General features: G+C 39.7%; 2 protein-coding genes across 4 annotated transcripts in view; one reads left to right on the plus strand and one right to left on the minus strand.

Annotated features, from left to right (window-relative positions):
* The window catches only part of lmbr1 (limb development membrane protein 1), a 35,156-nt gene extending 16,607 nt beyond the window's left edge, over positions 1 to 18,549 (minus strand). For 2 of the 3 annotated variants that reach the window (XM_044176313.1, XM_044176316.1), the window contains exons 1-9: positions 18,345 to 18,549; positions 14,414 to 14,486; positions 12,957 to 12,996; positions 11,282 to 11,421; positions 9,333 to 9,436; positions 2,412 to 2,538; positions 1,900 to 1,968; positions 1,680 to 1,744; positions 1,315 to 1,387 (exon numbers count right to left, since the gene is read on the minus strand). In XM_044176313.1, coding sequence (XP_044032248.1) covers positions 1,315 to 1,387; positions 1,680 to 1,744; positions 1,900 to 1,968; positions 2,412 to 2,538; positions 9,333 to 9,436; positions 11,282 to 11,421; positions 12,957 to 12,996; positions 14,414 to 14,486; positions 18,345 to 18,407 — 754 coding nt within the window. In that variant the 5' untranslated portion in view covers positions 18,408 to 18,549. Of the gene's footprint in view, positions 1 to 1,314; positions 1,388 to 1,679; positions 1,745 to 1,899; positions 1,969 to 2,411; positions 2,539 to 9,332; positions 9,437 to 11,281; positions 11,422 to 12,706; positions 12,711 to 12,956; positions 12,997 to 14,413; positions 14,487 to 18,344 lie in introns of those variants that run through there. The other variant, XM_044176314.1, reaches the window with a different exon arrangement.
* Positions 18,550 to 18,643: 94 nt separating this feature from the next.
* Positions 18,644 to 27,171, plus strand: nom1 (nucleolar protein with MIF4G domain 1). The gene is made up of 11 exons (XM_044176312.1): positions 18,644 to 19,922; positions 20,011 to 20,123; positions 20,977 to 21,172; positions 21,946 to 22,269; positions 22,421 to 22,531; positions 22,900 to 23,070; positions 23,857 to 23,978; positions 24,123 to 24,255; positions 25,570 to 25,701; positions 25,823 to 25,932; positions 26,437 to 27,171. Exons 1-11 carry the CDS (start codon positions 18,912 to 18,914, stop codon positions 26,612 to 26,614), a joined length of 2,601 nt encoding a protein of 866 aa, XP_044032247.1. The 5' UTR covers positions 18,644 to 18,911; the 3' UTR covers positions 26,615 to 27,171.
* Positions 27,172 to 27,972: the final 801 nt, after the last annotated feature.

Consider the following 27,972-nt stretch of genomic DNA (forward strand, 5'->3'; position numbering starts at 1 on the left):
ATGTAGAAGGAGGACAACAAAAGGGCCAGATGTGTAAATAAACAGTGATTCATCAATTGATGTGGCTCAACAGTCCACATCTACAAACACAAACTGGGTAAGAGGATAATCTGTTAGAGGAGCTGGATGCAGAGCGGACACAGGTGAAGCAAGAAGACAACATTGCTCGCCTCTGGAGTGTGTCCTGTGAACTGTTCCTGAACTGCCGTCTGCTCAGCGCTCTCGGCAGATCAAAGGAACACCACTCTAGCCTGAGTATGAGCATGAACGTTGAGTGTGTGCATGTACATACAGTATGCGCATAAAAACATTCATGTCAACATCCTCCTCTAATTCCCACCTTTTTAAACAGGCAAAAGTGGATTGCTGCTTGCCCTCAGTGCACACATTAAGATGTTGACCACGTTGGTTTTTTTGCCTCACAGACTTGTAAAGATCAAACCGTTTTGGAGATGATAAGGAACAGATTACAATTATTCTATCTGTTAGTTCAAAGCAGGGCAGTGTGGAATGAGCCCTAAAGAACCATACGCATTGGTGGCAATCTATGGAGGTGGCCAGCGTAGCATTCGAAAACATGCGTTATCAGGGAGCGATCTCCCATACCTCCCTGGTTTGAAAGGACGCTCAGCCTCTTCATTTACTCGCATCTGTACACACGGTTGCGTGCTTGAGTTAATATTAAAGTAGGTTTTGGAACTTGGCCCAAATACTTCCTGCTTTTTGAGATTATTCAATGTCAAACAAGGAATTTGGGAACACAGAGGGCTGGATATGAAAAGGAAATGCAGGCTAAAAAAATAACATCTTTGCCACCCTTAAACTCTTTAAACTTTCCCTTTGTGCTCAAGTCCAGAGAACAGCACAAGGCTCCCAGTCTCTTTTCAGAAGTCACTGAAAAGTCGCTTTAATGTCCACAGGACCAAGCCAAAAGTTCTTGTAAAAGATTTCATTTCCATCCTATTACCCAGGATACCATTCTGGTCCTGACATTAACTGAGGCAATCATTTCACCAGCAGTGACAGTGGTACTGGAGTGTCTTAAATGGATCCTTAAAAACTTCCTTAACATAAAATATGGTCCTTGCCATGGCGGCTGCTTTGCCCTTCAGCAGAAAGTTAGGAGAGTAAGACAGCAGTGGGGAAAGGCCAGTGTCGTGTGTGTCTGTCTGTGTGTGAGAGAGAGTGTGTGTGTGTGCCTGGCTGAATTTTCAATACTAATTGATTCCAGTGTGGCGCGCTCCATCACACCCAATAGGGCAGTCAACCCCTCCCCTCCCCTATAATGTGCCAACACGTCTCCCACAGACATACCGTTTAATCTCCTCTGAAGGGCTTCCTCCTGCAAATGGATGCAGTAAATCTGCTCATCCAGGTCCTCCAGGATCTGAAGGGGAGGGAGCAGAGGAGGAAGAGATGAAATGGGTTATAATTAGGCCCAAAGTGGGACTGGAGAGATGGCAGATGGGAGGATGAGTTGGTGATGTATTTGTAGTCCTCTGTCGCACATGTAAATGGCTGACTGAGACAGACATCTTTCAGAACGAAGGTGCAAAGGGCCCTCAAGTCTGAGCAGAACTGATCAAGTTCAACTCTGTAGTCTTTCAGTGAAAACTTCTATTTTTATACTTCTACTGACCAAACCATTTAAAGAACAACCATGAATATTGACTACTTACTGTTGGCTTCACTAGTAACTGGCCCATGACGGTGAACATCCTGGACAATCCCACAGGAGTGCACACTGCATATGAGAAAGAAAAAAGTGTGATCAGCCTGATTGTTTAACCATACTAAGGTGAACTAATTCAGCAATATTAAACTGATGGTACTTTAACACCACATCAGTAAAGACATTTTGTTTTTTCAGTGTATGTGGGAAGAAATTAAATGGCTCACTGAGTAAAAGCAGTCCTCCCATCAGCGATATACAGGAGTAGAGGTATGGTAGGTAAAATTCCCAAAGATCTACAGAAAAAATATATTCATTTAATAAAATATAGACTTAAGGAATATTAAACATTTTGGAAAATGCACAAGAAATAGTTCCAGCAGGAAACTGCTAGTAAAACCAAAATTTGTCTTTTTACATTTTATATGTGAAGGGATTAAACAAATGAGATATAATGTGTTAATTTGTGAGCTTTAGTGGTGCTGGTAGGTGTTTTTTTCTTCTTTCTTTTACTTTGGAGTGAGCCAAGCTACCCGTTTCCCTGATACCAGTCTTTATGCAAAGCTAAGCTAATCAACTTGCAGCTCAAGCTTCATAGTTAATGCAGACATGAGAGAGGTATCAGTCTTCTCATCTAACGCTCTTCCAGAAGCAACAAAGCGCACTGTTGAACTATTCCTTATAAATACAACAAGGGATTTACAAGCACAACTGAAATGAGAATTCTTTAATAACGTACCGTAGAGTGACTCCATACTGGCTGCATCGTTGTCAATGAGCGCTGATGCCACCCACACGATGCCCAGGATGAGCAAAGCCAGCAGGAAGAGCATCACAAAGGTCTCTAGAATACGCGCCCTAATGCCCTGACAGAAAAAGTGCACAGAAAAGAAAGAAATCTAATTAGATATGGCTAATACGGTTGGAATAAGTATCATAATAAATATAATGATTTTATATCAACATACATCAAAAAACACAATCAAACTGATGTTCATTGCACTGAGCTGGGAGGTGGTATTTCATATACATTTTTTTAAATACAAAACAAGATTAATTTTACATCTCCCTCCTCCATCCTGCCTCACTCATATACGCTCCCACGGATTCCTGTGTAAAACAGCTCTTTTATACACACATATTGCGGTCTATAAAGTGGGTCTAACAGGGGCTGGTGGTGGCAGAGGTGAGATTAAAAAGAGTGTGTGTGTGTGTGTGTGTGTGTGTGTGGGGTTGCTGTAAGGACCATGAAGCCTGGCTGGGTCAGATCAAGAGCAGGCCTCCCATCTGGGGCCGATTAGGAGCTCCCTTAGCACCACGGTCGTGTCCTGGGCTGCGTAGACAAGAGGGTTTTGGGGTAATTTGGGTTTTCCGGGTCACAAACTGCTGAGTGGTTAATAAAGTCCTCCTCTACCTGTTCACACAGTTTCCATTTCACCCCCCTGCTGGAGAGCTGAGCTGTCTAGCACTGTAAGATAGATAGGCGTTCTCATACATATGTCAGGTAGGCTACCAGGCCCAGGATAACAAGGGCTCTCTGCTGCTGGAGTGCTGCTTAAATTGGGTGCATATGAGCAATTTGTTACCAGCTAACATAATGGCTGTGCGGTTGCTGTTCAGTATTTGCCAACAGGTACATGAAGGGGGTCTCACTTTGAAAGTTCCCCCTGTTAATCATATCGCTTTATAGAATGGAAATGGTTTCAATTCTGCAGATTAAATCAGACAAGACTTTTTTTGTTTGTTTCCCCAACACAATTCATGACTGTCATCCAAACCACCTGTCCTTTAGCATTTGCATTACAATTTGTGTCACTGTTGAACAGTGGTCTTCTCTACCATGCAACCTAAAATATCAGTAACTCACTCTTGAGCTCTTATCTCTTTTACAAGCACCTTTCTGACAAACAGCATATAAGCATTCATGGGTCACAGACATATTTGGTAAATTTACTGTCTACATATTATCACTAACCCATTCAGTCCATACTTTGGATAGGGATATAGGGATTTAAGCTTATTCTCAGATTCCATACATTGTCAGTGGTGAAAATTCCCTGTAGCATTCTTTCGCTATTACTGAGCAATCACTTGCCTCTTGCCTCCTCTTATGGGGATATTCTGAAAAAGCCTCAGTGAGTGAGTGTAGAATTTTCTAGCACAAGAGGGAGGAAAGTGGGCAGGGTCTGGAGTGCCCCAGTGTGGCGAAGGTGGACACTGCAGCCACTCGACAGGTAATTTTAAAGGTGGTAAGTGGGCCTTAAAGGGTCTTTAGTCAGCACGAAATAAACCTAAAAAAATCTTAGCGATATATTATGAATAAATATATACATCACAGTGATAACATATCTTAAGGGACCCATATATAAGCATATTTGCTGTTATGCCGTAACCCAAACACTAAAAATATAGCCACAAATCTGACATTGATAAAAATCAGCTGACTGCCTCATGCTCTTTTGCACATACTCGCACACTCTGAGTTCACTAGATGGATGCTGCAATCAAGCATCTCACAGCCCAGCTCAACTGGGCAGTAGGGAAAACACACTCAACACTGCCGAAATAAAAAAAGAGAGCGAAAGGAAGAGATGAGAGAGATAGAGAGAAATAAAGATGGAGAACAACAGAGAGAGACTGATGGAGGAGAGGACTCAACGTCTGAGCGCATCTCATTCCCCAGAGGTAAGAGAGGTGAGAGAGGAATGCTTTCAGGGACTTCAGCCACATCCCACACGCGCTCTCTTAAGGATGCATCAGGACAAGTAGAGGCCGTAGGCAGGACGTGCGTCCGCTCAAGCGCACCAGTCCACCTTAACAAGCTGTCCATGCCAAGCTGAAGGTGTATTCCCTTTAGATAGGTCTCTCAATCATTTATAAGACTCAAATCATTACCCATTCAGATCATTTAGGGCAAAGGCAATGCTTGTCATCTCCCTTACTATCATCCCTGGCTCCTGCCTCGCTGGAAGAACAATCCACTGTGTCGGACATGATTTGACTGTGCAGGAGAAAGAGGACACTGAACTGTGAGCCCAGATTGGTTTCATCCATCCATCCACATGCATGACGTTGCACAGTGAAAGTTATGTTTATCTTTAACTATTCCTTTGTTCCTCATCACAAAAGGTAAGGAAGGGCAAATGTGTACATAATATATGATACCAAAATAGGAAAATCCAACTAAGCTATCATCATTGATCGAAGACAAAACTGTCAACTGGTGATGGGAGGAAAAAAAGAAAAAGACCTGTGCCTTGGCATCCAGAGCGCCCGCTGAAAGTTTCTATTCTTGCCATTCTAAATGTGTAACTACCTCTAAATATAGCAGCTCTGAAATATTCAGCATCCCCTGATCCTCACACCGACATCGAGTGAGGGGCTGGTTAACTGCAGCTATGCTCGAACAAGACTGGGGAGACTTCCAAGAATGCGTGTAGTGACCACAGAGAAAAGTAACCGCTTCATATGCAGTACCAAACAAACATGCATGAATTCACGCACGCACGCACGCACACACACACACACACACACACACACACACACACACACACACACACACACACACACACACACACACACACACACACACACACACACACACACACACACACACACGACCAGCCAAATAAATCAACCTCCAAATCCACCCAATTACACAAAGCCGCAGAGGGCCTGGAAACAGTTCACAAGCTTTTCCGCCTAGCTTGTGCTGCAGAAAAACTAAAGCACAATCTGCCACTGTCTTTGATGTAGTGCTATGACTGATGAATCCAGCAGAGTTCACCTCTGGAAGTTGAATGCCACTGTACAAGTGTGTGAGAGAGTGAGAGATGATACTTGGGAAGGTGCAGGGCTGTGATGGATGTTGGGGGGGGTGGGATCAGACAAAGGAAGAGAGTTAGGTGGTGCAGGAGCTTCCTAGTTGCCGCCATCAATCCTTAGCAGGTCAGCAGGCAGTGGCAGAGATCATCCTGCAGACCATCCTTCTGCTCACTGTCAGGGGCGTGTGGAACAAGGGCCAAGAGTGTAATAAGCGAGAGAGGGGGTAGGGTCCTTTTTTGCTCCCCACCAAAAGGACTGCCCTCTTTGCTAAAGACATGCCAGATGCCCAGGGACCTTATTAGTGTATCCTTCAACCAGTCAGCCACAGCGCAATGACCGTGTCAAAGACAGAAAGCAGAGGAGCGGGACACTCCCCTGTAAAGCTGCACAACGAACTTCTAAAGACTCTTAATAAGACTTCTTTAAAAAAGCACCAATGAAACGAGAGCATGGAAAATGATCAGCATCACATCGTATTGTTCAAACCGAGGAGGGGGTGTTGGCAAGAAAAAGAGAAAACAAAACATTGTTGTGAAAGTTCAGTAACTTGGTTTTTGGGATGTGAATTAAAATCCCTGTTTCCCTGCTGGTTTCATGACTGATTCACCAGATGAGTCAGAAAACAGAAGAATTTAAATGAAGAAAGCAGCTTCAGTACTTTCTGATGTTTGCCAAGTTTTATTTGACATCCTACAGTGACGACAGCTTGTTCTGATTACAGAAAAGGTGTCAGACTGATAAGTCTTCAAAGAATAAATGACTGTATCCTGGGTTTATCGTCAAGAAAAAAAGGGTAGGACCAAGTGCACCTAGAAGCCTATCAACCTAATACTCTGCCCTACACAGCCAAAGTTATGTAAATGAGTTGTAGTAATTCAGTTTACATGTATGATAGATGATATCTTGCTTTAAAATCAGGAAAACAGCAAAAAATCTGGTACAGAATCAGTTAAGCTTCAGAACTTATCACTTAGTTTAGAAAAACTGAGTCACGAGAGGAGGGGAGAAAAATCCTGAGCAACTCGCTTGTTCTTTTTTAAATTCCCAGCTCGAACTAATATGTTGCCATGGTAACGAACATTGTAACAGGCAGCTTCAGGGAGACATTGTGACCTTAAAGGAAGGTATGTAAACACCACTTTATATTCTCCGGCTGGCCCTGCCCGAAAGAAGGCCTGGGAAAAATGTCTACATGTGCAGGAGATTTGAAATAAATATCCTGGCCCCCATTGTGGAACTCCAACAAAGAGGAGTATCTTAGTAACACCACGCGGGATTGCTTGGCGAGACGTTTTCTCTCTTCCCCCCCTCTCCCTCCACAATAAACACACTTCTCATCATTGGCGGGTTAGGGCTTAGGATGAGATTGATGAGGAGTTTCTTTAACTACCAGATGAAACCTGTTGGCCCTTTGCTGGGTCAGTCAGGGGGTCAAACTCGTTCCAACTCGTTTCAGGATCAAACACATTTCAATACTGTGGGTAAGACCAAAAGACTATTCACTGCAAAGCATACTTTCCACAATTTATATTGTTTCTCGATGCAAAAACCTATGTCTAGAAAAAACACCTAAAATATTAAAACTAGAAATTCTGCATACTTTTCACTAAAGTTACAATAATTGTTAGCAACCTAGGCTGTGGTATTGAATACATATTTTTTAGCTAAAGGTAATAAACATCTGAGCCTTAGTGAGCCTTACTAAAAAAATAAGATTAGACTACAACAGAAATAGACCAGGAAGTTGTCAGTCAAAACTTTTTCTTAACCTTGATCTAATTGTTTTGAGTAAATATAGCTTCAAGATATCATACCCATCATGTATAATTATTAAGCCAACTCAGGTCCCTTGATATAAATAGAAGTCTGAACAAAGACTGGCGCTGATGTCTTCACAGTCTTTGTCAGAACGCGCTGATCATCTCAATAAGGATGAAAGGGATGGAGCTCATCATTATAATGCCATCTACTGGTGGTGTGGAGACAACTTTAACAGATAAGTGAAATAAATGCTATATTAGGCTTTTTCCTCATTTTAGAATACTACTTTATATGCAAGATGCAATTACACAAATACACCATGGTATAGAGGTTTCTAAAACATGATCAGAACCAAAAACCCTAAACTACACAACAACCTTTAGTGGCCTCAATGATGCAGCTCTTATGCAAAGAAAGCAGTAAAGTGGGAGACATTTTACAGCAGCAAATAAAGCCAGATCATAACATCTGACATCAAGACCCTAAGTCGCTCTGATTCATCCACAATTTGGACAATTTGTTAAACTATTAATCACTCAGGTGACAGAGCCTCTGAGGAGCTGAACAGTTAACATTAAAAAAAAAAAAACATCCACATTTCCATCTTTATTCTGGTGGCGTCTTTTAGTACATCGTCAAAAGTAAACACAGCCACATGAAAAGACTGACATACAACGTTAGTAGTGAAATTCATCATTCACTTCATTTCCGCAGTCAAAAGGACCTTGCAGTGCCATAACATTAGCCCAGGAGGTTAAAATGCCACATAAAACTTTATGACATTGTGGTCTAATGCTGTTATTGGGGAAAGGGATAATATCACATTATAAAAACTTGGATCTGTGTTTTACATTCCTCTTGCTGTCAGCCACATGATCGACTCTGCAGGCAGCTCCACTTTTTAGGTGAAACAGGAGTGTCACCTCCACCCCTTCCATAGCAAACACACAATATATACCTGGAAGTGCAGCTCAACATTGAACAGTGCTTCCTCTAAGCAAAATTTATGGAAAATCAGTGGCAAGAAACAGTCTTGTTGAAATGAAAAAGAACAAAAAGGACAAACATTAAAGAGGGCCTCATCCTGCTTCCTACACATCAGGGCCTGCCCTCTACTGAAGAAATCCAACCAACAAATTAGTGGGCTGGAGAAGAAAAGAACTGGCTATACACTACAGTACAGACTAATTTTTATGTGCTTTTGCCAGGAGGGATATAAACCAGAGAGGTTTCAAACTGTGACACAGGATAGAGGTGTATTAAAAGTAAATCTTTCCCCCTCCATTTTGCGCGGCTCTATTGTGCTGTCATGTTGCTGCAACTTTATGGACTTTTGGAACACGAGTCCCCAGCCTCTTTTTTTGGGGGTAATCAATTAAACGAGGAAGTTCGCTGAGCCTTACAACTCGATTATTAGCCTGTCCTTTTGAAGTTTTATTTTAGGGGGCTGGGGAGGGGGTGACAAGGAATCAGGCTTTAAATCAGTGGGGCCGATGCAGCAGTGTTGAAGCGTTTGCAGCCTATGGCCTTATTGGAAGGGTTTGTCAGGATGTGGCGCTGGGCGAAGTCCAGATTCAGACTTTCATGGTTAATGAGCTTTCTGCGGTGGCAGTTACAGTCAGTGGTGTGAGTCAGGGAGAGGTCAAGGACTAGGCACCTGCTGCTGCTGCTTTGGCTGTTAAGAGGGAACCCCTTGTATGGATAGTAAAGCATACAAATACATCGACAGAAATTCACAAATAAACAGGGTTCCACATTTTCCAATTCAAAGTTTCACATTTTTTCAGGCCTTAGTTTTTAAACATTGGAGATTGTGTCACCTCTGACTCACAGTTAATAAATAACTCAAGTATCGGTATCACAAAAACTGGATGAAAGTGAATTTCCAGACTTTTGATAATTATTCTCAGGATTTTTAAAGTTTCAGACTTTGAAAGCCCAGCAAAGTGTCAAACTCATTTTCCATTTCTAATGCTTTTTGATAGTTGGTAACCTTGCGTAAGACACAAAGAAAATAAAACAAAAATTAAAATGATGCATATAAATTCTACAACAAACATTTAAGGCAATGTACCTTTTTCGATCCCGCAAATCCCTCAGACTCCAAGAAGAAATAGGCAAAGGGCATCAGGACAAAGAGGCAAAGATTGGAGAACAGTGACACCAGGTTCCACAGACCTGTAGACACCAAACATATGAGAGTGTACACATACAGCTTTATGCAAAAATAATATATTATAAACCAATAGTCAGTCCTATTTATTGATGTGAGAATGTGACAACATTTTTTAGGCTTGGTTAGGTTCTACAGACATGTTTCCCCAGATGTTTGAGGTCTTTCCCTTGAATATTATTATGTAGTGGTTTGTGAGATGAGGTGCCAACACAGGGTTTTTATCTGGTAAGTGTCTTCCTGTCATGTCTAAGTCATGGACTCTAATGCCCCCTGGTGGCTTTTGCAGCACCCAACAGCCTTAACAACAGAGCTGGTGGTTAACACCTGCCTCTGCGGAGTGTCTGCATGACTGACTGTGACATAAAGATGTAAATTGATCTGATATGTGATGATATGACAAATGAAACAGAACAGACTTTTTTAAATCTCACGTGGTTTGGTTTTAAATCAAGGAATGAAAACTGGCTTATTCCAGCTATCAGCAGCTGCCGCTGGTGGTTACACATTTATAGACATTTATGATTTACACAGACTTATAGTCAAATAATATTGCTTAAACACAAGTATACATTTTTCAACAATCAAAGTAAAAAGTGTCAGCATTTATAGAAAGTCAAAATTCATCAGTATTTGGTATGTGCATCATTTACCTTAATTATAGCTTGTACTCACTCTGGTAACCAAATTAAGAAACCATATTATTTCAGTATTATCAAAAGCATCCAAATAGAATGCCCAGTGTGTTACAGCATTTTTCATTGTTCTTTTTGTTCCTAAAATGTTCAATGGGGTTTAAGTCTTTTGAATAAAAAAACCCTGCAAGTCAAAATATCTTTTCTTTTTCTTGGACTTCAAACACACAAAGCGTAGTTTTAATGCAATACAGTTACTGTCCTGCTGGAAAATGAATCCTCTCCTCATTCACACAAATTAAAAGAAGGAATGGCTTGCCCTCTATAGTAGATAGATGCCACAAAAGTCCTGCAGGGACCCCCTTCTCTGCAGAAGATGTGGACTCTCCATCATGCACTGTACTGCTCTTTTAGAAATTCTGAATTTAGCTACAGTTTGGCACTAAAATAGTACTGATACAACTAATTTGACCCCAAAATGTTTCAGTGAAGCTCTTTTTGATCATAAGTAGAACTGACAACAACAAAGAGAGAACCAAATTAGTTTTTAAAACTGAGCCCAAAATAAAATGCTGCATTCAACCAAGAATTAAACAAGATGAGATGCTTTCAACCGATGTCAAGCAGATTCAAAAAGAGTTTGCACACCCAAGTCTATTAATATATTCTTTTAATCCAGTTAGTGTTTTACTGTAAGTAAAACTGAAAGCTTGAAACTGCAACAATGTCTCTATCCTTTTTTGGAGTAACTCTGCTCTTATATGTTTTAAGTAGTGTTATAGCACAATCTGAAACTGGATTGACAGAAATTATTACTGACTTGAGTGTTGTTGTCATTGTTCTTTAAGACAAAAAAAATCATACTGTATTAGAAGCACACATGCTAATTTCTGAATGAATTATTTGGTGTGACAACAATTTAAGATTAAAGAAAAACTTTCTGTCAAATGTTACCAGAAAATGTTTGAATAAGAATTCCTATGTATTTCATTTTCAATCAAGTATTTAAAACATTTATGTGGGTACTAGTCCATTGCAATTTGCACAGCATGCTAATCAACACATCTACTGATTCTGACATTAATGTAAAAAGTTAATTATGATTCTAATCAATGTTATTACAAATATTTTTTAATCAAAAGACAAATGGGCAAGAAAGGGAGAGAAAACTAGTTTATTAAATAAAAAGACACATGAACTGTGTGATCTACTGACCGTGAATGAGGGAGCCATTGAGCCACTGAATGTAATAGTTTTTGGGGAAGGAGAGGAGGATCTCGTTACTAATGATTGAGAAAGGCAGTAGGAAGACGGCACCACCCGACACTGCCAGGGTGAAGGTGCACAAGTACAATCTGCAAATGGAATCAAACACACACACACGTTAGGACTAGTCAAGATAAAAAACGAACACATGCAGAATACATTTTTTTCTTTTTCAAATCAGATTATATGTTAACAGCAATTACTTGGTTACTGGAGGATTAATTTTGGATTACATGTTACATATTGGGGTGCACGGTGGCAGAGCGGCTAAAGCTCCTGGACCAGACCAACATCACACAATCTCTCTGGGTGGAGTCTGCATGTCCTCCCCGTGTTACCGTGGGTTCTCTCCGGGTTCTCCGGCTTCCTCCCACCGTCCAAAGACATGCATGTGTAGGTTAATTGATAACTCTAAATTGCCCGTATTGAATGAATGTGAGAGTGAATGGTTGTCTGTCCTTGTCTGTGTCTGTGTTAGCCCTGCGACGAGTTGGCCACTGTCCAGGGTGTACCCTGCCTAAGGCCCAAAGTCACTGGGATAGGCTCCAGTCACCCGCGACCCCTAACGGGACCAAGCGGTAGGAAATGGATGGATGGATGGATGTTACATATTATAAAAAAGTCACTTGGTTTACAGTGTGACAAGAATTAATAAACAAAAGCAAGTGAGGAATTAACTTATTTAGTGACAGCGACACTGGTCGTTTAGTGACAGCGACCACTTAAATAGCAATGGATTAAACTCATTGTCAATCTATACTTTCAATCATCCTTCTGCTCCTCAGTTTCATCTGTCCCTGCCCCAGTCCTAGGACAAAAGACATGGACTGGCTATGTTTCTACAGTCTGCAATTTGTAGAGATTCAGAGGCTGTAGGCCTCCAGATTGGGCCCAAGGGAGTGACCATCTGCTCAGTGGTCCTCAGTAGAGCGGCACAAAGTCCCCACTTGACCATAACATAAGGAGCTCATTAACTGAAATGCTTTCCATTACTTTGCTGGACCCTCAGGTATCATTTTGCTTAGCTGGACCTAAACATGCAGGATGCATGTGGCTACAACAGGCACCCTTGAGTGTGATGTGTACTGTAATTCTAAACTGAGTGATATGTGATACTTGCCACCACAGTTCTAGCTAATGACACAATCTGTAACACATTCAAAGTGTGGCAGTCAGTAAATTAGTGCAATGCCTTATATTAAAATGCTGATTCTTTTCTAGATTAATCAATTAATTGTTTGGTCTATGGAATTAGATTATATGGAATGTGAGAAAATAGTGAAAAATGCCTGTCACAATTTCGTAAAGCCCAAGGTGACGTCTTCAAAAGTCTTTTTTTGTCCAACCAACACTCAAAAACCCAAAGATATTCACCTCACTATGATATAAAACACAGAAAAGCAGAAAGTCATCACAATTGAGAATCTGAAACCGGAGATTGTTTGTCAGTTTTTCGAATATAAAAGTAGCTGCAGATTAATTTTCTGTAATTTCTAATTAGCTAAATAAATAAATTACTTACTTACTAATTACTATAAAAGTTACTTCACTCAACGGTGCTTGCCACAATTTCTAAAATACATTGTTCTAAAAAGAAGAAATAACTGAAATTAGCTTTACTCACGATATTCTATTGACAACAGCATCTTCATCCTCATGGTCATCTATAAAGGAAATCAAACCACTTCAGTGACAAGGTGGTTAGAGTGACCTTTTGAGCTGTATACGGTCCACATTTCATACATTACATCTTTCTTCAAACAGTACTTACAAGAACACAGCACTAGCTAAACGTTTTATTTGGGACACAATGATGTATCCGTTGAAGCCGTTTCCCACCCATATCGGCCGATATCACCATGAATTATTGTAAGAGTGTTAGTGCAAATGCAGTAGCAAACCAGCTTCAGTATTTGAGACATGCCTATCTTAAGGGAACTTTAAGATTGACTATTTCTTTCCGAGCATCTGTAATTGTTTTAAAAACAATGTAAACCATGATCCTTTTATTCCACTGCTAATTTGACAGTTATATTATATTCCTTGAAAAAACTTTAAATAAAATTTTCACTTTACTTTAAATAGAAATTGTGAAATGTTTTACAGCTATCAGTCTCTCTCTTATTCTAATTTTTAAAAACAAACAGCATACATATTTGAGAGTAACAGATAAAATTGTATGCAAGAAATTAGAGCATGATCATGAATAATCATGAGAGTAAATAGTATGCTCAAATAAACTGTACTTAGTTCATGTAATGCCGCTTTATATTTCACAATCCCTTTGTACTGTAAGTGAAAAGATTCAGCTACCAAACCACAAGGTATAAGAGCAGCCTAGATTTCTACTGTATAAAACTCCAGAAGGGATTTCTGGTGCAAAGTGGTCTACTTTCAAAATGTGACAAGGGAAGCCTAGGTGACCTGGACATACTAAATTTGTCCTGGGAAAATGGGATACAGTTCATAATGTCTGCCAAAGCATTCTTGTTTTCATCTCTGTTGTCTCCTTTATAACTCAGCCAGATTTTTATCATTTGTCATGTCTGCCTGCTGTAGCTCAAATGCTGTGTCAGAGATTTTACAGAAGAACTAAACCTTCTCTTAAAGATCCCATTGAAATTCAGACTTTCCTTGAGTCTACATTGTTTGATTATCATTTGATTACTGATATAATCTGTCCTGGTAGGTCACAATTGTTATAATGTGACAAATTGTATTCATTTTAACACAGTCCTAAAAGCAATTTGGGGTGGATACAGTTTACACTGATACAGAGCTGACTGTGGCAGATTACTTTGCAGGCATGGGTGTGGTCGCTCATGCATACACCTAAAGCCTTCTTGGCCGTGACACCCTTTCAGTCTAAACACAATAGCGGCCTCTGTCTTTCAGCAAACACAGCATAACCAGACTGTCAGGCTAACTTCTACAGTGTTTGCTGTGGAAATGGGTCCACCATGGACACATTTCTGCTGTGTAAGTGTTACAGATGCTTTAAGATGGGTCACGGTTTCATTGAGGTACATGCTGATTTCTGTTCCCACAGAGTGAGCGTTCATATTTTACAGAAACACTTACCACTCTTCCTCTTGTATCTGGTTATGATGCAGTAGGACACGATGTAAAGGACTGCAAACAGGAGGAAACAAATCTGAAACGACAACGTAAGAATCTTAGTCAAGGATTAACTATGACTGTAGGTGAATCAGCACATTAGCAAGGCGTTATCGACAGTACACCCAGCAGATTTCAAACTTACATGCTCCACTCCCTGTTACTGTTTGTCCCATATTACAGACTATGGGATTGTTGATCTTTACTGAACATTTTATAATCCAGATAATATAATACTATATATAATATGTATTCAGATTATACAGCCTATTAAAGGCTGCAAGACTTCAGTGTAACCCAGTATTGTAGTTATACGTAGAGAGCTTTTTTGTGTAAAAGTTGTATATGTAATGCATGTTCTACTACTTTTACAAACAGTATAACAAGTTGTTTTTAAAACAATGTGTAGTTTTTAGGGCTGCAAGTAACAATCATTTGTGTTATCAATCAATCAACTGATTATTTTCTTGATTAAACGGTTAATAATTTGGACAACAGAACATCAGCAATTAACTAAAAATGCTCATCACAAGTTTCCAGACGACATGGTGATGTACAAAAATATTTTGTTTGTCTGAGCAACAGTCCAAAACCCAAAAATATTCAGTTTAACCTCATAAAAAACTAAGAAAACCAAAAGATAAACCAGTTAATTTTTTCCATTTTTGCATTTTTTTACTACCTAGACGATTACCTGATTAGCAAAATAGTCAAAATAATCAACTAATCAAACAATTTAATTTCAGCTCTAATAGTTTTAACTATAATAGTGGATTATCTGAGCGTTTGAATGTCTAGTCCAGACAGGGTAGAGTTCAGAATGACTTACCCACCCGAGTGTGAATTTCCTCCCATACAGTGGAATATAATACTTGATCACTTAGTATTTGTACAGTCTGTAAATGTTTGCTATCCAAAAATAACTGTACATTTGGTTTAGGCCTGTTAAAGTGTACAAAATGAGGAAAACAACATCACTCCCGCCCCATTATTACACACATCATTAGCTACTAAGCGGTATTGTTCAATGTGACTCATTCATTTGATTATAAAGAACAAAAGTGAGCACTGAGTGTGTATCATTGTTTCCCAATGTCTGACAATACTAATTAGGCCAACGCTACATGCAAAGTAGTCCAGAAATTACCAATGCGTGGAATTTATTAGGTAACCACGGCCTTAAAACAAGCTGGATGGTCTTACAGAAAGATCACATTCCACATTCCCCGCTTCTACAGTGACAGTGACCGGGACGCAACTAATGTTAGAAGCTCCCACTTCAGCACTTTGCACCCTGTCAACATTGCATAACTCATCATGGCCAAGCTGGGATTATGAGATGACTCAGCCAGACCGTGCGCTTTTCAGACAGACAAACTGACATAAAAAGAAATCCCAAACCTCCACAGTCAGTCTGGAAGGAACATGGTGTTATATGACAGCTGTAGCAAAAACATTTTTTATTATCGCCTGCAGTCTCCTTCCAAATGAAAGACAGCTGACATAATTAAAAGGTACAAAACTCCGTGGTGACAGTGGCTCAAGAAAAAACAAGTCCACAAAGGGGCAATCCCAGAATAATACAGAATCAGGTGCACAGAGCTGATAAACAGGCACATACCCATACAACAGTTTGGGAAGAGATAACGACAAGTTATAAGCAGACCAGTCAACGCAACTGCCACTAGCAAAGTTATCACTCTGGTCCCTCAAAAAATATGGATTAACAGTGTAAGCAATGGAAATGAGCTCATAATAACAAGGCAGGTTTCTTGCAAGCAGTTTGCAAGCATCCCCAACCAACTTAGGAACAGTATTTCACACATTTATGATATATGAACTCAAGCTGGAGGTGAAGGACAGTAATTACATATTTTCTGAGAGCGGATCCTGCCATTCCTGCAAGTAGATGAACTGATCAGTATGTTTTTGTGCAGTGTGTGCATTAGCATGGAAGAGATCATGGATAGGAAGAGTAACGTGATGTTGGAAAGTCTGTTGAAAGTATGCATTATATTGTCTCCTAATGGTAATAATAATAATAATAATAATAATAATAATAATCTACCAAAAATGTGGTTATTCAGGTTGGGATGTCAAGGACAATAAAAACTTAATTTCTTCAACACAGTGCATCTCTGTTTACAAAAGCATGTGAAAGCCTGACAATGATGGCTGATGTTAGAGCTGTGTTTGGAGGTTGTAGTGGAAAATGTAATTACTGACCAAACCACATGTGAACTAGTGACACACTATCCTGTGTTAATGTGATTTCTCACAGTAACCTGGTTTTCTGTGCATTCTTAGATAATTCTTTACAGTAGGACTCTATTATGGAAGAAACAGTTTCCCACACTCTAATAAGAGTGTACCATCTTGTCACTGAGTCAAACTTACCCCAGAGTAACCTTGGCTGCAACATAAGCACGCACAACAATAAATATCATTTGGAAGTTGTAGAAATCAAGCCATAAGCTGACTCACCATAGACATTAAGGTTAAATGATACAGCGTCATTACAGCATCATGCAACGGGATCTTAGGTATAAAATGTTGATATGGGATACTGAGAAGACGCTTAGGACAAAATGTGCAAGCTAAAGCAGATACATTGAGCTTGTCTGCTGGTGAGACATTTGATGGTGTCTATACTTCAAAAGTATCTGTCAGGAATAATCAAGAAGACAAAGTGTCTTGAACTTTCTCATTGAAGTTTTTCTTGAATTTTCTGAAATTATGGCTACACACAAATCAAAAACAATGTGGTTCGTAGTAACAGCAAGGCACCAACAATAGTTAGTTAGTTAGTTATGTTATTTATTGTGTCTTGCACACACAAGAGACCAGCCAAGAGGGACTCATAAGACACCAAAAGTAAAGTTGCTGTGGGGAAACATTTGTCAGACAAGAACATAACTTCTTACATATAATATTACACTGCAAACCAAGAAAGAAGATATCTGTCAGAAATAATATCTTTCCCTTCCTAAAACAAAAACTCAAGTTTTTATAAGCATCCAACCAGAAGAACTCATCAAAAATTAAGGATATCTTACTAAAAAGCATAGACCATAAATCATCATAATGAGCTAAAAAACATGAAATAGACTTTGTATTCACTAAATCACATACCAAACTAAGCCCTTTCTGTTCAGGGGAACAACATGTTTCTAATTCTAATGGTATTGTTCCTTAACATAACTGTTCACAAACAGATCTATGACTTTTGGTTCAATTCTGCCTCATATAAGGTTTTAAACTGTAGATGTTTTTCATGAGACAATATATTCTTTAATTAGATCTGCAACATCAACAGACCATCTTTCCTCACACAAATAAAACTATTTGCGCTGAGCACCACCATTATGTAAACCGTTTCGGAAAATATAAGATAAATAAAGCATTAAAAAAAATAAAGATATCATCTCACTAATTCAGGGATACTGAATTATTGAGATGTCCTAGTCCTCACTAGGAGGGACACTGAATTGGTGAGGACTGGGACATTTTGTCCATGTCCCAGTTAAAGATATTTCTAGTGAACCGCAGGCATATTTCATACAGGTCTGTTCCAACATCACCAATCAATACGCTAGCTAATTTATACTACTGTCATCAACTAGATAATGACAGCTAACGTTAACATAAGCTAACTTTAATTAGCGTGTTCACTCGCTGTTTTTAATTTAATCAAAATTTGGCCAATAACTTAAGCGGGCATAAAATAATAAATGTTTTGGGTGCACGATAAAATTAACTATTGTTATCGAGCTGAATAAATTCTGCCGTGTCAAACTGACAGATGAAGCTAACGCTAGCTACCGTTAACGTTACTGTGCAGTAGAGGACGTTGTTAGCCTGCTAGCCTCGACTAGCCGCTCCGCACGTTACTTACGATGTACTCTCGAACTTGGCTGTGGAAATTCTGCTCTCTGATAGTAACGTCGTCTTCTTCCATTCTTCATATTGCAAATACAAAAAAACTACAGACTCACTACATGCTAGCTCGTACAACTGGCAACAACGGCAACAACTCCTGCGTCTTCCCACCTCTGCATAAACTGCCCTGACTAATGGTTAAAAGACAGTTTACATCGAAGGAAAACCACTCCGTACTATAAAACGCCCCAAAATAAAATACGTCATCACCATGCGTCAGTTCTTCGGTGTACCCTGGAAGGAAATGGTCACATGGTCGTGGGTCATAGCAACAATATTGTCCTCATGGAGATGCATGTGGAAGTATAAGGTGGCTAATGTATGTGTTTAAAATAGGCAAGAGTTTTCATCCTGTGCTTTACGTCTGTCTATTGTTTTAAAGCCTCTGTAGTTCAATAACGCTAGCTTGTTAGCCAAACTGAGCGGATGTATATTTTGAAAGAAGTGAAGCCGGTTGAAGTTAACGTTATCTAGCTCACGTTATCCAGCTGGTAGTAAAATATCTTGACTTTGATTAGTAGGGATGAAGGGAAAATGGAAGCAAAAAAGCAAAAAGAAGAAGGGAAATGCAGTGTTACAGAAGTACATGGTGGCAGTGGATGAGTTTATTAAAAGCAAAAGTGGCACTGAAGAAGTGGAGAATGACCATGGCTTGAGATTTGTAAAGAAGAAAAGCAGAAAGGAGCAACGCAAAGAAAAGCGAAAAATGAAAAAAGCCAAAATGAAAAGTTATTATGAGGGTAAAAAGATCCTCAGTTTACCCCTCGATGATGGTGAAAACTCGGGAATACCAGCTGATAAACAGCCGCAGCAGCAGCAGAAGAAGAAAATGGAGAAAGCAAAGAAAGAAGTATCAAAAGCAAATTCAAGCAAGTCCACTCGTGCTCCTACAGAGAAATCAGACAACTCTAAAACTAACTCATCTTCCAAGAAAGGTAAAAAAATTAATAAGCTTCAAGAATCAAGGAAAATGGCACTTCTGGAGGCAAATGAAGACGAGGACAGAGAAATAAAGAAATTAGAGCGGTACCTGGGATTGAACAAGAGAAAAAACAAGAAAAGTCTCCCTCAGTCCTTTGTGGCTGATGGACTTGATTACATCCTTGGTATGCTTGACTCTGGCTCGTCGGCTGTGGGGATGTATGATGATGACGACGACATGGACATGGCCAAGGAGAACTTTGAAAAGCTCGATGAGAACGACTCTCAGCTGTCAGATGAGGATGAAGAACCTGGAGATGAGATGGCAAATGAAGGCAGCGATAAAGATGTGGGTTCATTTGACGATGAAAATGAGGTGGACGAGGAGGAGGAGGACGACGGCAATGATGATGATGAGGATGAAATGGTTGATGAGGAGGATGCCGAGGAGGAGGAGGACAATGATGATGATGAGGATGAAATGGTTGATGAGGAGGAGGAGGAAATGGAGGATGACCAGGATGAGCTGGATGAGAGTGATGCAGTTGACTCAGACGATGAAAATGAAGCGGAATCTCCTGACACAAAGACATCTGGCTCAAAGTCTGAAACTGTGAGTTCAGAAACATGTCTATTTTTGTCATAGCATGGACATCTTGTATGTTGTATAATGGATCTAATTATAATCTTCCAATGTCCAGGTCATCTCTGCAGCAGGTAAGTACGTGCCGCCTCACTTGCGGAGCACTGGAGATGATAAACGCAAAGCGGAGCTTGAAAAACTGAAGAGGAATGTGAAAGGCCTGGTGAACAGGTAACTGTCTAACCACAGCGCAGAAATAGCACATTCTCACAAATCAAAAGTTGTATTCATAAAAAATAAAACCCACCTTGCTCAATTCGATGGCCATTTATGAGCAGTAGCTTATGATGGCTGATGTTAAGCGATGTTAGCAAACAGTGGATAGATATTGCTGTGTGAATGATGTTACTAAGTCAGTTTGCAAGCTTGTGAATATTTGTGCTACTTCTGAAAATTTAAAATGACACATTTTATGTGTCATTTCCTTGATTTCATAGAAATATTCACTGTAGTAGATATACGCAATTTTGCATTGTATTACAAAGAAAATGCATTTTGCCCGAGTCATCAAAATCCTACCCCCTTTCTTACTATAAAGTGTAAGAAGTTTTCAGCTGATACATCAGCATTTTCATTGAAAAATGGGGCATGTTAGTAGATCTCTAATCAAGTTTTTTGTTGTTGTTGTTATTTTTATGATTAATCATTTAGTCTGTCCCATGGTGACGTCTTGAAATTGCTGGTTTTGTATGACGAACAGTCCAAAACCCAAAGATATTTATTTTACAATGATTAGATTAGAAGATTAATCGATTATCAAAATTGTTGGCAATTAATTTTCTGTTGATCGACTAATGGCTTTGGTGTTGTGGAGATGCAACTATAAGATTTGAGGATTTTGAGGAGACCTACCCTTCAAATATTAATGGATCTGTACAGAAGAAGGATATACGCTCTGTAGGTTCTTACTGGTTAATGTTGTAGTCACAATAACGTCCAGGGCTGCGTCTTAAATTTGCTCCGTGAGAATTACCAGTGGAATTTTTTTTAAAGTGATAATTCATCCATTTTCTAACTTCTTCAGGCTGAGTGAGCCCAATATGGCGTCCATCAGTGGTCAGCTGGAGGAGCTGTACATGAGCTGCAGCAGGAAGGACATGAATGATACCCTAACGGAGGTGCTACTAGCAGCCTGCGTCACCCCGACCCTGATGCCTGACAGATTACTGATGGAGCACGTCCTGCTTGTCAGCGTCCTCCATCACGCCGTCGGGTTAGAGGTAAACACACCCCCTTTAATCCTAGCTTTTGAATTTGTAAACCTGTGATTCACGCAAACAAGCGCCAAAGGCAATTTTGTAGGCGTGGTCTGCAAAATGGACGTTAATTAAACAGGTTTTCCTTTCTGGAGTCATTTCCATTCAGAGACCTTCAGTTCACTGTCTCATCCACTGATAATAGTGACGGTGGGAGTCAAGTAGCTTTAGGTTTTGCCAGCCTGTGAGAAATAGTAACCACTGACCTGGGAATTGATGTCATCAGCTCTTGGATTATTCATTGGAGGCTTTTTTCAAAGGGATTAGCTGTTTTCGCACATCTCCACTGTAAGATAATGCTCTTTTAATGAATTGGAAAGTGATATCTAACACCTTGGTTTCCTTTGTTTAAGGTGTAATAGCATTGTTATCTCTCAGTTGTATTGACTCTCCGTCCTGTAAATGACCTAAAACGGGATCAGGAGTAAAATTAACCACAGTCAACAGTCAGCTTTTGACACATTTTGAGGGATCTTTGAGATTATTTGAGGAAAATTTTGTACCATTTAAAACTAACTTTATTTTGGAAATCCTAGAACATCCATTAGTTTTACAACGCAATCACTATTTATATTTAGAGGTGTGCTTATGTGTTTGACTTGAACTGTGGGTTTGCCTACAACCTGTGTGATGCTCTCATATCGAACCATTATTTATCATGTGTCAGATATTAACATACATAAATCCAATTATAATATGAATCACAACTGTAATATTTCCTTTTGATCACTTCCCAGGTGGGAGCCCATTTTCTGGAGACGGTCGTGCGAAAGTTTGACGAGGGGTACAAGAACCCAACTGAAGGCAAGGAGTGTGACAACCTGGTCACCATCGTCTGTCACCTCTATAACTTCCAGGTGGTGCATTCTCTCCTCATCTTCGACATCCTAAAACTTTTGGTTGGAGCCTTTACAGAGAAGGACATTGAACTAGTTTTGTTAGTGCTGAGGAATGTCGGCTTTGCCCTGAGGAAGGACGACGCTCTGGCTCTCAAGGCGCTCATCTCTGAAGGCCAACGCAAGGCCACCAACATGGGGTCGAAGTTTCAGGATCAGACGAGGGTAAGGAAAACAGAATTACTTTTTACTTTAATTGCCTTTCATTTACTAGACATTCTGGTGTTGGCTACAGCTTTGTGTAATTGATTTTTCAATTTATGTATACATTTTTGAATCTTATCTAACATTTGTTTATGTGCACACATGTTCTCAGCTGCGTTTCATGCTGGAAACCATGCTGGCTTTGAAGAACAATGATATGCGGAAGATCCCAGGCTACGATCCTGAGCCTGTAGAGAGACTGAGGAAGTTGCAGAGGACTCTGGTGGGTGATTTTCACAACATGACCATATTCCATTTGAAATATCCTCATTTCCCTACATTAGTGAAAATAAATAAATATTTAGATTTTTAATGTGTAGCTTATAGGCATTCATTTTATTCATCACATTCTTTCAAGATAATGTTATTTTCATAGTAGCTTCCACTTGTACCACCAGGTGGCACCAGAGTGCAGAGTATAGACTCAAAGTCCAGAGTGTTGCTGATGCTTTCAGCATGACCATCAGTGTGGCTGTTTTAACAGTTGTCTACTTCAGGATTGCTAATTTGGTGTCTTCCATTAATATTTTACAACTGGTGTTTGCCTCCTAAGTGCACTTGTGGCTAATTCTGGGTAAATGTGGTACTCAGATCCAACGGAGTGCAGCAGGCAGTGACATGAAACTGAGGGTCTCTCTGGACAATCTCCTGGCAGCAGAGCAAGTGGGCCGCTGGTGGATCGTCGGCTCCTCGTGGAGCGGAGCGCCCATGATCAGCGAACAAGGGAACGCGACCTCAAAGCAGAGTACTGCTGAAGGACAGGTAGAGTACTGGAACCACAGAAGACACCAGCATTATGGCAGAGTATATGTGTACAGTAGGCATCCCAGTACAGATCTGCAGCCACGCCATGGTAGGGAAAGCAGATAGTGAACTGCTGTGTTACTGCTTTTATAGTATTTGCAGTGTTGTATTTAATGTATTACAATTCTGATTTAACTCATTTATAATCTTCAGATTAGATTTTTTTCCATGTTAATTTAAAAGTAAATCTTTTGCCACTTAACATCAATCACCCATCGTCACACTCATCTGAATTACATTTGTTAGTAGGCTACAGTATATTTTAATGCTTTAGAAGGGGGTCAGTGTTGCCATTATTGGTCACTACAAATTGGTAAGTATCTGGGTGTCAAACCTCAATATTTTTGTGCTACCAACTGAAAAGTGTCAGTTGCACCAACTATTGAAATGGTCTAGTTTCCTTGTTTACTTCTTCCATGTTCAGATAGTTCCTCATTTACATCCAAATGTTGCCAAATTCAAACTATTTTATTTATGTTCTTATTAAGTTCTTGTCCTGTTGCTTGTGTTTAGACATAAACACAACAAAACATTTAGCATTTGAAAAGTTTCTTTTGTTAAATGAAAAAAGGGTTTGCAGAAAAACCTTTTTAATTTTCTCAAAGTAAGGTATCGAAAAAAGCACTAGCATCAAAACATTTTAAATGATACCCAGGTGTCAGTATTATTCAGTAATGTCAGCACTTTGATGAGTGTATTTGGCTTTAGCAGCATTAACTGTTGTCATTGTTTTATTTGTTTCAGTTTAGTACCAAAGTCTTAGAGCTGGCTAGGAAACAGAGGATGAACACTGAGGTCAGAAGAAACATCTTCTGTGTGATTATGACCAGCGAAGATTACATGGATGCATTCGAGAAACTGCTTAGGTTTGTTGTCACTCACCTCTACAGTATGTTAAGTTGGACCAAAGATAGAAAGAAGGAAATATGTCATGCTCATTTTAGCCGTGTTTCATTTCAAAGTAGTAGTAAGGTTGATATTTTAAAGCCTTGTATTTGCTCTGTATGAAGGATGGGCCTGAAGGACAAGCAGGAGAGAGAGATTGTTCATGTTCTGATGGACTGCTGTCTACAGGAGAAAACCTTTAATGCCTATTACGCCGTACTGGGAGAGAAATTCTGCTCCCAAGATCGCCGCTTCCAGGTACTCTAGCTGGTTAAACCCATAGCTTGAAGACTGAGAATAAAAAATGAAACTACCCTCACTTACACAGAACCTTGCAAACAAACAGACCTTATTTTAAATCTCCACAACATCATCAAATAAACTTGCCCTAGTTCCACAAAAGCTTAACGGGCACCACAACTACAATCAGATTAGTACATGCAATTAACAGTTTTTCTCCTAGACAGTTGTTTGATACATAAACACATGAAATTGTTATTTTGAGAGCGGTACGCTAAAAAAGCACATACTATTTCTCATTACTTCTTTCTAACTAATTTGGAGGAACACTACAAAAAATGATTTTATCTATTATAAATGCTGTATCTATGCAATTACTTTGTTGTTTAATTATGTGCTAATATGCTGATTATTTACTCAGTTAATTAATCGAAAGTCAGAAAATTAGGGAAAATGTCCAATACAATTTCCTAAAGCCCAAGGTGATGATATTAAATTGCTTGTTTTGTCTGACCAACACTCCTAAAACTATTCAGTTTACTATCACATAAGACTAAGACATCCTCCCAATTTAGTAGCTGGAACTAGGGAATGTTGGGCATTTTTGCTTGAAAAGTGCTGCAAATTATTTTTCTGTCAATCGATTAATCGACTTATCGTTTCACTTCTAGTCATGTTTCATTAGCCATTATGCTATTGCAAAAGGTAAACAAATAACTGGCAATATTTATAATGTGTTTTTCCCCCTGTACGTATGTAAACATTCAAATCAAGTAATTATCATAATCAGATTAAGGGAAGTAAATCTCAGTAAATGATAACAGTACCATTTAAAAGTAGAGTACACACTGTACATGGTCCTTAATTGGAAATGGATCATGTGGGTTTAAAGTTAGAGAGGCCAGTTTGCTGTACATTTTGTCATGAAAGAATAAGAATAAGTTACCTGCTGGATGTGTGTGACCACCCAGTCTCTTAAACTGTGTGTGACCTGGCCTGTAGTTCACCTCTGCAGTGTGGGAGCCTCTCGCACCTCTCACCTCTGATATTATTTGACTCAAACTGTGACTACAAACAATGGGGGTGAGACCACACTTCCTGCTTTGCCGCCATGTACACCACGTATCAGAAACTGATGACCATTGTCCTCATCAAAGAGCTCGAACCAGAGCTGGTGGGAATGTTTGCTTTTCACATGTAAATGTGGATCTGGGAGGATTACCTGTGTAGAGAAGCCCGTTTCTGTTGTTTGTATTTTTTACTACTGTTTTTGGGCATCATCAGTGTATCATTCAGTGCAGTTATACAATCTTTCAATTTGTATTCTCCAAGATGACTTTCCAGTTCAGCCTATGGGACAAGTTCAGGGAGCTGTCCAACCTTCCCAGCAGCACCTTTAACAACCTGGTCCTGTTGGTTACCCGCTTCCTGCAGAAGAAGTGCCTCTCACTCTCCATACTCAAAGTAAGTTAAATGTTGTGTGTAGGTTGAAGCTTCCACTATATTACATTTAAATCTGATGTTATAAATTGAAATAAATCTTAAAATATATTAATTATGGTCACCTCTGTGTTTTTCTGTGTAGGTAATAGAGTTTGGGGAACTAGATAAGCCCACAGTGCGCTTCTTGCGTCTGATGCTGACTAAACTGCTAAAAGAAACTGAGCCTGAGGACTTAGCCAGCATATTTGGAAGGTGAGCTTCATTATGCGTACGATTATTTCTTAGAGGTTTGGAGATGTAAACATGTACATGAATGCAAAATAAGACACACTGAAAAACAAAACTACGAGTCTACAGATGATGACAAATGATTACAATTCATCCTTTGGGGAACAAGAATGTGTGGAGACATTTTACTCAAAACCACAAATGTGACATTTATGATGGTGCTAGAGGAAAAGTCAGGGGATGACTAGAGTCAGTAGGATTCATCCTCTGGGGACCATGCATGTCTGTACAAAATGTCATGGCAATCCATCCAATAGTTGTTAAGATATTTTAGTTTGGACCAAAATGGTGGAGAGACCAAAATTGCCGTCCATGGAGCCGCGCTGCTAGCATGGCTAAAAAGTTTATTTTAACTGTTCAGCAATGTTAACCTCTATTAGCCGACATCTTGTAAAACAGCTCCTCTTTACTGCTTCGCACCATGTGAGCTTCTGAAATCAATGTCCCTCATTGTTTCCCATCTGCCAGGATTTCAGGAATTCCCAAGCTAGGAATGCTGCGGGAGGGCTTGAAGCTTTTCATCAGCCACTTCCTGCTGAAGAATGCCCAGTCACAGGGACCAGCTGAGCAAGCAGCGATGCTGTCTGAGCGTGCCCAGGTCGCCACCAAAGCCATGGAGGCCAAAGAGGCCAAGCTCAAACTGTAAAACACATACACACACACACACAGCCACACACACCAAAAACCCAACAGAGGTACGTAACAAAACTGTGGAACAGAATAAGGCTTGTTGGTCTCTTAATACAAAGAACTCAAACATACAGTTTTCTTTAAAGGAGAATAAATATGTTTTGGATATTAAGTTAATGTTTTTGCTTTCGGGAATCCTTGTACATAATTGTTACCATGGAGATTTTTAAATCTGGAAGATTCTGATGCCTTTAGAGACACACCAGTCTTAGCACTATGTATATTATTATAATACTGTGTGTATTGGTTCAGCTTTCTTATTCTGCAACAAATAACTACAGATTTTTCTTAATAATAATTAGCAATACAAATACGATTTTTTATATATTTCACTTCCCGAATACATTGTCCATGATGGTGCTTGTGTATTTGTTAATAAAACAAGGGCAAAACGTCAAAAAACATTGTACCTTGCCAGATTTATTCTACATACAGGCACTGGAGTGTAACAAATGTTTATACAATGTGTTAAACAATCGTCATAAAAGCCTCAATAAATCACTGACAATTTGACTAAAGCTTTGACTCCTTTGTAGAGAGAAAGAAACCATTTTTTCTTATTTCTTCTTCTTCTTCTACACCTTCATGTTTTTTTTTTTCTGAGACCGCCCTCATGGAGGCAGTGTACAGCAAGAGTTAATATTATTGATTTCAGACACCTGGAACCATTCTTCTGGGCTTTACTGAGTCTATTTACACTCTTACACAAAATAAAGCACATTATAATAAAGTATTTCTCAGCCTTAAACACAACTGATTAGTGAATATTTGTATGTTGTTCCCTTTTCTGTTGATATTTCCAGTTGGCTGCTGTGAGTGTGACAAACAAGAGCAGTGAGAAGATAGGGACGGTGGTGTCTTTCATTCAGTGTTTACACGCCCTGATGAAATGACCCAGGGGCCTCGAGTCTAGCCTATACTGTTTGCTCGCTGACACCAGTATCTGCCCGCGTGGTTAGCATAGCAGAGTCATTCTGTTACATTTGATACTTGCTCCTATTAATTAGCTCCATCGGTGTGGCCTGTATCAATCTGAGGCTGGAGCGTGGCCTGAGGTCAGGAAGGGGCCACCAAGGTCAACCAAAGGAAACGTCCCTAGCTAGTTCACAAACCACACTGTGACCTCATGTTGAAGGGAGTTGTTTTAATTACATGGAACTTTTTAGATGCAGTGTTTGTTTTTGACGAGAAAGAGCACATCCCTCATATACACTTTGGGCTTGAGTAGCAGTGGCGTTTTTATTGAGAAATGATGGAGACCACTGGGAGACAAACTGGAGAATTTGTCAGTGTAAAGGTGGAGATAGTGAGATC

Source organism: Siniperca chuatsi, linkage group LG19 (genome assembly GCF_020085105.1).
Source record: "Siniperca chuatsi isolate FFG_IHB_CAS linkage group LG19, ASM2008510v1, whole genome shotgun sequence".
Lineage (NCBI taxonomy): Eukaryota > Metazoa > Chordata > Actinopteri > Centrarchiformes > Sinipercidae > Siniperca > Siniperca chuatsi.

Coding starts and splice junctions, on each gene's coding strand:
- nom1 (XM_044176312.1), top strand. CDS start 18,912: ATGAAGGGAAAATGGAAGCAAAAAAGCAAAAAGAAGAAGGGAAATGCA. Junction 23,071..23,856: donor AGAGTACTGCTGAAGGACAG/GTAGAGTACTGG, acceptor TATTTGTTTCAG/TTTAGTACCAAAGTCTTAGA. Junction 24,256..25,569: donor CCCAAGATCGCCGCTTCCAG/GTACTCTAGCTG, acceptor GTATTCTCCAAG/ATGACTTTCCAGTTCAGCCT.